General features: G+C 42.8%; 1 protein-coding gene across 1 annotated transcript in view; it reads left to right on the forward strand.

The window, feature by feature from the left end:
• CORIN (corin, serine peptidase) overlaps positions 1-12,614 on the forward strand; it is a 1,855,778-nt gene that overhangs the window by 1,115,366 nt on the left and 727,798 nt on the right. The window contains exon 6 of the mRNA XM_086962682.1: positions 6,856-6,969. Coding sequence (XP_086818808.1) covers positions 6,856-6,969 — 114 coding nt within the window. The remainder of the gene's footprint in view (positions 1-6,855; positions 6,970-12,614) is intronic.

A 12,614-nucleotide genomic window follows, 5' to 3' on the forward strand; every position in this document is an offset into this window, starting at 1 on the left:
TATTCTGACCTTTGCGCGCAAATATGATGCACCAAGAAAAACCCTGAGAAGTGGAACAACTAAGAAAACTGTTCCAGAGGTATTAACATCAGTATCAGACGCAACCAACACTGAACAATCTGGCGATGAAAGAACAGCCATGCAGGGAACAATTGCCGCACATTCTCATTTTACCGAGGAGTTCCAATTAATGAGTCAATCGTATCAAACAGGGGCCAAAGGCAAGCCCCCGGAAACAAGACAAAGACAAGACAGACGTGACGTGGTGGCTTCAACATCAGGCAATCAAGGCATGGCTACCCAAACCAGGAGCAAGAGAGGCAACCGGAGATGAGTTCCCAAGATGATCTAACAATTGTAAATCTAACAATATATAAACTTTCGAAAACAGAAGAGCAGGTTCTTAAGAAGGGATTAACAGGGGAGGAGCCAAGCAGGCTTTCGAAATGGCCGCATAGTCGCTCGGCTCCGTGAGCCCTTTCGCCCCACACGACTATCCTGGCGTTTATCCTGAGCTGAGAGAACATACTTTGATAAGAGAAGGACTACGAACACCTACCGTGTGTCCCCGGAGTTCCGGTGTGCAGCGGATCCTTTGAATCGTCCCCGTCTGCTCCGTGGCCTAAGCGGCTACGAGACCGGGGCGTTGACTCGGCGGGGTCTCCGGCCACACCTGTAGCGTTTACTGCCGTTGATGGCGACGAGGAGCCTGCCGTTGGCTGCCGTTGACGTGAAAGACCGCTTCTGGCGGTGAAGACCCGGTCCGCTGGTTGGCGACCCTTGAGGAGCAGTGGGGAGACATTGGACCGGAGGGGGCGCTTGACTCTTGCCTCCCCCCTCCCCAAATGTTGTTGCCCGGGCATAACCAAGGTCTGCCCCTGATGTAGGCAGGCGGCTCCCGGCCGGGACTTTAGCCTTTTGGTGGCTCTCCTTTCTGGGGCCTGGCCCACAGTTTGTTTGCCCTGGAGACACGCTCCGTGGAGCCCTCGTGGTGAGGCCTAGTCCCTGAGTGTGGTGAAGAGGGACGGGGCCGGCTGGATCAAGATGGCGGCGGATGCTCTTCTCTATGACCCGAGTCCAGATCGGATGGCTGATCTGCAGGTGGGGCTGAGATGCTCGCATCATACAAAGGAGTTCATTTCCTGGGACGTGATAGCTGCTTTAGCTGTTTTGCACGAAACTATGCTTTGCCATGCCCGAGACTTGGGCGGAAGAATGGACGCCATCGCGGTTTCGCAGTCCTTGGCGGCCACGCCCCGATCCCACGGGACTGCCGGTGACCTTGCTGCTGACCCACTGGAGGAAATTTCCGCTTCACGTAGGCACTGGGGACCGCCTGAGGTCCGGGCTCCTGTGCGGGCCGACTCGTTTCCTTATTTGGATGTCACCTTGGGACATTTGCCTGGCTGGCAGCTGGAGATGGAGTGCTGTTTCTCTTTTTGGAATGGAATGGTCGTGTCGCAGCGATGGCTGGATTGTGTGACTTTCCTCTCCTGAATGGCGTTGTCACCTGTGAGCTTTGAGAATCTTCCGGGACCGGTGTTGATATCATCTGTTCTTGGCTGTTTACACTTTGATGGGCTTGGATTATCGAACTCTTCCATGGTTGCGTCCCAGCCGGACCCACTTGTACTGTACGGACTTTTAGGATTGTGCTCTGAATTGATCAACGAGAGGACTTCTGGCTGTGTTACTGCTAGACAGGGTCAGGGATGATGTGGGTCATGTCTATTGGTGCTATTATTGTTAGACGGTGCAGTGGGTATGTTCAGTTGATATTGTATCGTGTTTATACTTGTGGTTGGTTATTCTCCAGTATAGTATTGCATCCATTCTGGGATTTCCGTGGTGTAGGGGTGAAGGGCGGGGCTGGTCGACACGATGAGAGCCCTCCTCCACTTATTTTCTTCGCTTTCCTCCTTATCTTTCTATATTTCGGGTCTCCATTAGGGCGACAGGCACGCGGCTGGGGGGGTAGGCCATGACCTTCTGCGGGTGTGCAGGGTGGGGGTAGTGGGATGGGTGTTTATTTGTTCTTTATTTCTATGGCCCTTTAGTCTTTCTTTCCCTTTTTAGTGTCGTCGTCGCGCATGCTCTTTGCGATATGTTTGGTGTTGAGGGGCGGGGATTAGGCTTGTTACCCGATGGGGCTGTGCCCACCTTTCTCCTGCTTTGTATATCCTGCCACCCCCGATGACTCCTTCGTATCATTACTGTTTGCCGATATCCTGATTTGCACATTGTTGCGGGACTGTGTACGATTGTGCGACACCTTCTTAGTTTCTTATTTGGAAAATGAACCTCTTGAATCCTGATTTTCAGCTGTTGTGTATGATTACAGGCTGCGCACTGTTGTCTTTTCCCCTGGGGGCCACACTGCCTTAACCACGCATAATGCTTGCTTGCTTCACTTCTGTTTAGCGGCCGGCCGGGATGGTTGTAGGCCCATACCTGTAACTACATGCAACATACATAAAGGTTAAAAAAAAAAAGGAGGGATTAACATTTTGCCCAACTAATGACTTTGAATACACTCAGACTAGAATCAATTTGTTTTTATTTACACGCAAATTGAAACTACAAAAATTTCATAAATGGAAGAACATCACAAGTGGCAATATTGAAATGGCAAGTGACTCTACAATTACGATTTTTGATACTGATGACTTGAATTTGTTAGAAATTATGGCAAGCCAAAGGAGTGACTCTGATCTACAAATAATGGAAAGAATAGAAATGGCAGAACAATTTGGGATAACACAAACCACAGCAGTAACCAAGTTCAAGCCTCCATCAACATTTGTACCTACAATGCCACACGATGCGATTGATGTCTTCGAAGAGGCAGTCAAAACTGATTTGGACAAGATGAGAATCCAAGGATCCACAAATTCCAATAACTAGCAATGGAATTCATCATTGGCTCAAAGGACAGCATTGCATAAATTGAAATCGAATCCTAATGTTATATGCAAGCCATCCAACAAAGGAGGAAATATTGTTTTAATGACTAGAGAATTCTACTGCACAGAAGCATTACGACAACTAAAAGATACAGCATGTTACACCAAATTCAGCAAAGAGGAATATCAGAGCAGGATTATCAAGTACCATGAGCTATTCGATAAATGGGTATCAGAGGAGATGCTTGACACGAATGAACTTAAATTTTTGTGCCTCCGGGGAGACCCATCATTTCATCAAAAGGCAGCCTAACACAAAACATGTCACAATATTTGGACTTCTTTTTGGTAGAACATGTCAAAACCTTGTCATCTTATATAAGAGACACATCAGATTTCATTCGTATTATCTCAGATATTGTCTGGGAACCTGACATGCTGATGATTGTGCTGGATGTCACAGGGTTGTATACTTGTATAGCACATAATCATGGAATTGATGCTGTACAATATTTCTTGAAAACTCGCTCTCTGAGATTGTTAAAGCATAACATTATGTTGATTGAATTTTTACAATTTTGCTTACACAATAACATCTTTCTGTTCCAAAAGCAATACTATTGACAAAAGAGGGGGACGGCGATGGGCACCTGCTTCGCCCCCAGCTACGCAAACTTGTTCGTCGGCTGGTGGGAGAAGCAGGTGGCCTGGGCCGATGAGAACCAGCAATGGGTCTCGTCAATATTCGGCTGGCACCGGTATATTGACGACCTTTTTTTTTTTTGGAAAGGTCCTAAAACTGAGGCTGAATTGTACATTCAAAATTTGAATAATAATGAGGTCAATTTACATTTGAGTGGGACTATCAGTGACAAAGAGGTTGATTTTTTGGATTTTAAAGTTTTCATTCAGGATGGCAAAATTTGCACATCTCTTTTCCGTAAAGTTACAGCAGGGAATTCTACTCTAGAAGCAAGTAGTTGTCACCCAAAACCCCTGAAAAACAGCATCCCATATGAGGAACTGCTGCGTTTAAAGAGGAACTGCACACTAGAAACAGACTTTGAAAGTGTAGCACAAGAGTCGATGATGAGATTTAGATCAAGAGGGTATTCGGATGAGACTTTACAAAAAGCTTATGACAAAGTCAAGCAAACTCCAAGACGAAGCTTATTTAAAGAACAGAGTAGGGCCAGCAAAGAAGAGGGTCACACTCCCCGCTTCATCACAACCTTCTCTAAAGATTCACAATTGATCCATCAGACTATTGTTCGTAATTGGAATATTTTAAAAACAGATGGTGTGATTGGAAATGATCTATCTAGCCACCCTAAAACCACCTATAGAAGAAATAGATCACCGAAAGATTTTTTGGTGCAGAGTCATTTCGACTCAGTACCTAGGACACCGAGATTGGGGAACCTGACAGGGTTTTTCCTGTGTCAACACTGTAAAGCCTGTAAAGCCAGTTCTAAGGTTACCACTTATGAGATACCAGGGACATCTAAAGTCAGACGTATCAGTAAATTTCTAACATTCACCAGTCCATTCTGTGTCTATTGCCTAGAGTTCCCGTGTAAATTGTTTTACATCGGGAGCACAATTCACCCGGTAAAGAAAAGAGTTCTAGAACATGCTAGAGCCATTCTACACAACGACCTGAACTACCCCATTGCAAGACACTTTGCCCAAAAGCACAAAAGTGACCGCAACCTCTTGAAGTTCTTTAGTCTTGACCAAGCACCTATAAAAGATCGGGGTGGTAATAGATAGTTACAATTGCAGAGATTGGAATCGAGGTTTATTATAGATCTTCAAACCAAGGCTCCACGAGGGTTGAATACTGAAGAAGAATTGGCCATACATCTAGGTCAATAGTTTGACAACACATTGTTTTTTCACTGGGCCTCATTCTCACTAGATGCAGTTATGTATATAGAGATCTTCACTGTCACATTATGTAATGAGTATAATTTATCTGAACTGTATGTAATCATGGCGAGTCTAATGATATTTTGAATCGTTGACTAGTGATTGTGGTCTATGAAATTATGTTTGGTCACAAACTGGTATATCAATTATGCCCATCCAGGGCTTAATAACTTTTGGTTTATTGAATAGGTCATAAAAAGGAGTTGTAGATAAAGGAATGAAAACATACTCCAAGATGACCGCTGTAAATAATGTATGAATTTTGGGCCGTCGTTTCTGTTTACTTACATCATTTTGAATTGACCGTGTAAAGTTATTTAAATGAAAGGTTTATATATGGTGCAACTAACAGTTGAAAAAGGCGCGATGCCGAAACGCGTCCTGTTTTCTGTTTAACATAAAATAAATTTGTGGAGAATACTGAACCACCGAGTGCGGTCCATTCTTTTACAGAAGTAGGAGAAATATATTTATATATATATATATATATATATATATATATATATATATATATATATATATATATATATATATATATATATATATATATATATATATATATATATATATATATATATATATATATATATATTTAAGCGAAATGGAGGGCAGTGGCAGCACATTGTACCATGGCAGCAGGAGGGAGTGGACTGGTGCATGGATTCGGACAACAGCCAGATGGGGCTGCAAGATAACTGTTCATGGCATGCAGGAAGGGTAGTAGCAGAATAACAGCCACACAGGGCTGTAATAAGGTAGCAGAGGCATCGACTTGGACAATGGATGGCAAGGGGAGGGCAGGAGCAGCAAGCTTGAGTGGGGGTAGCACGATTCCAGGTCAGGCTCTGTGTCCAACTCCTCCCCACCGTGCATTGTGATGGACTTGTTACTTAACATTAAAAAACAAACTAGAAAAACACTGAAAAAAACAAAGGTTACAGGGATGTCATAGTTAGGAAATATATATTTTTGTTAAACTTAGACATTCAGTAAAAAACAAAGGTTGAAGAAACATTATAGTTGGGTTCAGATTTGGGTTCAGATTCTACACACATAAAACCATTGCACCCTCGCCATGCTCAGTTTTCTCCTCAATAATTCTACTGCAAATGTTATAGTGATATTATCGATTAAATCATAGAAGATATCATGAGTGATGTAATATCTGGGGTAATTAGAAGTGCATGACTTATGGTTTCCTTCGGGCATGAGTTATATAGTTACTTGAAATAACTCTAACAGCTGAATTTCTTTTGTTTTGTGCATGTCAAATCTGAACCTTGAATTTCTAGGTACTTTTGGTGAATATATATATATATATATATATGTATATATATATATATATATATATATATATATATATATATATATATATATATATATATATATATATATATATATATATATATATATATATATATATATATATATAATGTTTCACTGCCTCCACTTCACCTTTTTGACAGAAACTCATGGCACCATAGAGGGTTTCTTCTTTTATTAAATGTCATCATAGTGCAAACATACTGACTGACAGTCTACGCGTTTCGGCTCCCAGCTTCTACTGGACCATATGTATATATATGTTTGCTTCAAAATTGTTGTGAAATTTACATTCTATAATTAACGTTGCAAGAGGGTTTACCCTTATTTACCAGCCTCAAGTGTATGAATTACGGGCTGATTTCTGTTATCTGGTTGGGGAAGATGTACCTCACATAGCAAATAAACTGCAGAGTTGCAGTGTGCATGCAATGCTGGGTCCTGATTGCAGGTGATGTCCCGTCGGGGGCAAGCATGAAAAAATAACTTCAGCCTAAGGCTACATAGATATTAGACATGCCATCCATCCTACCAAACCCTCTTTTGTGTGCTGCTGTTCTTGATGATGTTGGATTCCAAGTGGTTCTTGAAATAGACATTGTTCATTAGAGCCCAGTATTGAAAATTCTAGGAGTGCATAAATTAATGTCTAAGGTTTGCCCTTATTTACAAAACGTGACTATCTTCTATTTTACAGCCTTATGTGGTGGACAGGACAGATTTCTGTGCACCAGTGGAATCTGCATCTCACAGAAGCTCACATGTAATGGCTACAATGACTGTGATGACTGGAGCGACGAGGCGCACTGCAGTAAGTCACTCCGGTTGTTAGTATGGACTTGTTTTTCCCATTCAAGATATTAACTGATCCAAATCCCATATTAATGCAACTGAATGATATTTCTTGCATAACATCTACCTTGGCTCATTTGTGAAGCCTTTCTTATAGACCAGTGGGCATATTTCCATTAGCCAAAACTGGCCCTAGACCAATTTTAAAAAAAAGACTTCCAAATTGTATGTTCCAAAGAGGGAGTTGACAGGTTTCTCCAGGGAACTTGTAACAAAACAAAGCAGTAATCTTGGTGCATCTCCAGTGTCACCATCTGGGGAATTATAAAAGGCGAATTCTTTTCCTCTTTCAAAACTTTATCAAAACCAGATAGCAACAATGCGAGGATGTTTAGCACTCTAGGTAACATAGCACTTAACTGCTGCATCACCTCCCTTCTACTCCAAATGCTGTTTTCGGACCAGTTTTGTATGTGCTACTTGTACCTCACCTCATGCAAGGTTGCACCCTAAATCTATCTATAATGCACACCAGTGGGTGCACACGTACAGGCAGTGCACACAGAATACTCTAAAAATATATAATTTGTTACCACTCTAATGTGTAAACGTCAGTTGCATGCAGTGATGTGTAGAAATGTGTATCATTGTTAATCCACCTCTCACCAAACAACACAAAAATATACATACACACCATTGGAACAGTCCGTCTGAGTGTTGTCTGTTTAAAGAGATGTTGGCCTGGCTTTTGTTCTCTTCAATGACCTTGGTAACAGGACTATAAGTATCACTATAGTAGAGATAAGGGACAGGATACTACATTACAAATGGGATGTGGGCACTTTACAAAGATATAGGAGGGAGAGCTATTCCTAGAAAAAAGAAAAAAAAATCAAACATTTTTTGACCTAGTCATTTTTATTGTAAAAGGTGCTTGGATTAATGTACAATGGCACACGATAATATAAAGGTTATGTAAGCAACAACTTTAAAAAGTGAAACACATACTATTGATTTCTGCCACTGGTTCACTGAGGAATTCATAAAATGACGAGTGAAATGCTTGAAATAATCTCAGCCCCGGTAACAACTCAGAGCGCATCGCAGTCCTTTCTTGCTTTGCCTACCACCCCACCTGAGACCAAAGCCAGCCCGATGTAAATCAGACTTGGCTCTTCTCCAAAAGCAACAGTCCAGCCTGAATTGCCAAGTGAGGTTCCCTTCTGAACTGGAACAAAAGTAACTCCAGTTTCTGTCTATTCCTGGTTTCTACCTATTTGGGCCTCGTCAGTAGGATGCAGCTTGGTTCCAGTGGCACCGTGAGCATGGGACCCATGTCTGGGAGTACCCATCGCACTTAGGGCATCACTCTAAAGGAATACAAAAAAGTGATGCTTGGAAGGCTTGAATTAACCACAGCCACTGGTTATTAGTCAGCCCTTGTTCCAGCCCATCATTTTATTGCCAACTAGTCCACCTCAGACAGGATCCAGACATAAATGCAAATAAGCCTTGGTCCCGCACAAAGAAAATGTACTTTGAAAAATTATCCTGTTGTTTCCCAATTGAATATATCAACATATATCACAAGAGGCATTGCATCAAGTCCATTGTGGTGTTAAATCTAAACTGTTAACCGAATACATTAAATAGAATCAACCAGAAACTCAAATATCTCTGGAGTTTGCACAAAACTCGAAAACCATTTACAAAGAAGCCCTACAAATACTAACAGCAAAAATAAATTTGTATTCACATAGTTCTCATTGAAATATAACACTGTGTAGAAAATATAATTAAACTAGTCTCTGCAATGCCAATAGGTCTGGCTTAAGTATTGCATAATTTTTATTGTTTTTAAAGTTACAACATAATTTGCCTACATTCAATGGCTGCCAAAGAAACAGTAATTAAGGGGGAAAAAGGGGGTAAATGGGTTCGACGAGATCAGTCCATGTGTAGTGTAGTTCCTATATTCCCAATAGGCTCTACGCATTGGAATAATATATTCAGCAGTGTAGACGTAGGACTGAGGTCGACTAGGTCTCTACTGACTACTATATTAGACTTAAGGTTTGCCAGCTAGCTCAGAGGTCACTAGAAACTTTCTCGAATAAACAAGGAGGAGTTTAACCTCCCTGAATAGACAAGAAGGGATTAGCTTCCGACAACCATATAACATGACAACTTTGCTCCCTCAGAATAAGAGTGTATCTCTAGAGTCGTGTGAAAACAATAGACAGCTATTTCACTCTGTCAAATGTGCGTACTTAGTTTCACCAGAGTGCAGAGAAAAGAGAGACAAGCGTTTTCAATAAAAAGGTGTAATTTATTGAGCAGTCTTCTTTCTTATGCAAGAGAAATGAATTGCCATAATTGCAATACTTAATGTAAAGTAAAGTGCGTACAGTAAAAAGAGTATTATGAAATAATACTGTAAAAGCATTGATATGGTTTCTTAGCCATAAGATACTTTAAAATGGATAAAATATATACATACATATATACATTGATTAACGTACTCAACTGGTGCTTCTAAAATACGCCTACCCCGGTGTACCTGACCTAAGCCTAATACGTGGGAAGGAGTAAGTAAGTAGCAGTTTAAGTTAAGTTGGTTTTGCCAAGAATCTGACTCAAGAATTCTCTTTAAGGATTTAGTCAGCTCCGTACCTGGGTAATAGAATGCAGGAGGTCTGGTATCTCTCTTTCAGGATATCCCAGCAGCCCGCGAAGACGGCTGAGAACACCAGAGCTGGATTTCTCGGCAGGAGAAAGGACAGTGTCTCTCTCAGTGCGTCAAAGAGGAGGGGCAGCGTCCGTGGGCTCTCGCATCAGCTGGGCTCTCGGGCAAGTAGATAGCTGCTCGGCTCCAAAGCCACCACTGTGTGTTTGCTTAAGGCAACGTTGGTATATTTATACCTGAAAGGTGCCGAATTTGACGTAAGGTTTGGACATAAGACGTCAATAAAGATGTCACTAAGAACGGACAGTTCTTTAGTGTTCGCAGGAGTTTAATGACAAATCAAAACAAAAGCAAATGGGGATTTTCCAGGTTGCTGGAGGTTTGGTGTGTCGAAATAACTTGTTGTGCTTTCTAGGAATCCAAGGAAGTAGCTTCTGCCGTGCTTTGGACTGCAAGGGCTATTTACTTAAACATGGATCTGATTCTTTGGCCATTATAGGGATATTATTGATTATAGCCGTACAAGGGCATAAAATAGCAATATTGATTCAGGTTGCTAGATAAAAACGGTATACAACGTTTACCACGCATTTTTTACCACGCACTACACTTACAACGCAGGCATTACCACACATACCATTACAACGCATTGCGCTGGGGGGCGCTCTAGGATAGGGAATAAGTTTAATTTTATATCCAACACCTTCCCTAGTATCCACGGGGACTGGAGTTGGAATATAAAATTATACTTACCACTATCCAGCACCTCAAAGCGCTATGCGTTGTAACAGTATGCGTTGTAAATACCGCGTTGTAATGGTATGTGTGGTAATGGTATGCGTGGTATCGTCATACATCCGACCAAAACACAATAAATTGAGGGGGGGGCATGGGAAAAACAAAACGCACCATGCTCATACATGAAATTTTGGTAAAGTGTGATTTATAAATGCTGTTAGCGTTTCCATGCCCAGTAAGTCCCAGAGTTTGTGCAACCAGTCCATATGTGTTGGGATTGTGTCCGTTCTCCATTTTGATAGCAAAACCTGTTTCACTGCTCATAGTGCCAGGTTGATGGCCCTCACCCTAGAGGAGCGTAATGGGTATGCTAGGGCATTGGACAACCCCAGGATGATATATAACTGGGGAAACGTGGTAGTTCTGTGTCATACATCCGCCAGTATGACCGCCCAATAACGGTGGAGCTTGGGACAATGGCATAACAGGTGGGAGAGTGTACCTGAGTGATTGCAATGATGCCAGCATTTATCGTCCCTCCCTCTTTTCCACTGGGCTAGGCGAGCAGGTGTGTAATACCTGTAGTGAACGGTTTTAAGCAGTGTTTCCTTCCCAGAAGCACTAGTAGCAGATGCACGAGCGCAATGTATTATGTCTGCCCATTCCTTGTCTGTGAATTGGCGTTCGCATTCTGTGTCCCACCTTTTCCTAGTTGGTAAGCTTAAAGTATTAGCTAAGGTGTTTAGAAATGTATTTATGTCTGACAGCAAGCAGCGGCTGTCTCGTCTGGACAGGAGCCAGCGTTCGAATGGGGTTAGCGGCCTACTTACATTGTGCCATATCGATGTATGTGTTACCCAGTGTCGCACTGCAATGTAGCGCCAATGCTCGGAGTCCGGGAGTCCCAAGTCCTGCTGTTCCCTCAGAAAGTCCAGTAGACCTTGTTCATCGAAAAGGTCACAAATGCATTAACAGTTGGCTTCTTGCCATCATAAGTATGCAATTTCATGCAGCACATGTGGGATGTCTGTGTTTCCCATGATCGGGTGAGGGGAGAAATTGAGGTGGAGAGCTGTTTGTGGGTGCTGATCTTTTTCTAGACTCCCATTGTGGCCCTAACCACCAAGGGGATGCACACTCCCGGCGGGCCATTTCCATGTGGGAGCCACGGTATCTTCCATATATGGATTGCGGCCACAGCCTGCTCCAAAAAGCACCAGTGCTTCTCTGTAAGTGGGTGTTGCCACTCCATGAGGAAACGCAATTGGGCAGCCTGGTAATAATGCACTAAGGAGGAAATTTACCAAATCCCATGCAACGCTTTGCAGCCACCTGCAAGGCTAAGCAGCGTTACACGGCTGGGAAGGAGCAGGAGATGGACACATTTTTCAAAGATATGGCTCTCTGCTCCCCTTTCCCTTGCGCTGGTACTGATTACAGCTGGTGTGCGCAACGCACCACCTTAGTGCCAAAGTGCTAGGTGTGTGTGTGTGCGTATAGCATCTGTTTTGTACAGAAAGGGTTCCCTTCCTGTACAAAATACTATGCTTAGACACGAGGGATAGCTTTTCCCACTTCGTATGTGTGCTGCACAGTGCAGCACGCATGCAAAGTCAGAAAAGAAGGAGAAATTAAAGCACTTCTCCTTCCTTCTGCCTAGTTTAAAAGGGCAACGTTTTCTCATGCTAAACTCAATCTACTGTGCTTAGTAAATTGGGTTTAGCAGGAGAAATCTTGGGTGGTTGCGTGGTAACGCCCATGCACCACCCCTAGCACGCTGCATGGTGCAAACATGGAGCAAAAACGTAATAAATCTCTCCCTAAGTGTGGTATACCCAGCTCACCCTTGGCCATCGGGAGATATGTGCAGTCCTTCGCCATTCTGGCACGTTTAGCACCCCAGATAAAGGACTCTTGTAGACTGAAGTTTTTTGATCGTAGATTTGGGCTGCTCTAGTGACATCACCTGCATAAGGTATAGAATTTTGGGCAGAAGGGGCCTCTCCACAGCTGCTAATCTTCCCAGCAAAGAAATGGGGCCCAATGCCAGGACTGAATGAGGGTTCGTACCATATTCAATAATTCAGAGCGATTGTATTAAACAGATTTTTCGATGGTGGGCAGTATGTCTATTCCAAAGTATGGGATTTCATGTGTGGCCCATGTGAAGGGAAACTCTGTTGCGAGGAGTGCTTGTTCATCCTGTGGAATAGTGATGGTAAGTGCTTGGGATTTGGTGT

Source organism: Lissotriton vulgaris, chromosome 3_1 (assembly GCF_964263255.1).
Source record: "Lissotriton vulgaris chromosome 3_1, aLisVul1.2, whole genome shotgun sequence".
NCBI classification, from domain to species: Eukaryota; Metazoa; Chordata; class Amphibia; order Caudata; family Salamandridae; genus Lissotriton; species Lissotriton vulgaris.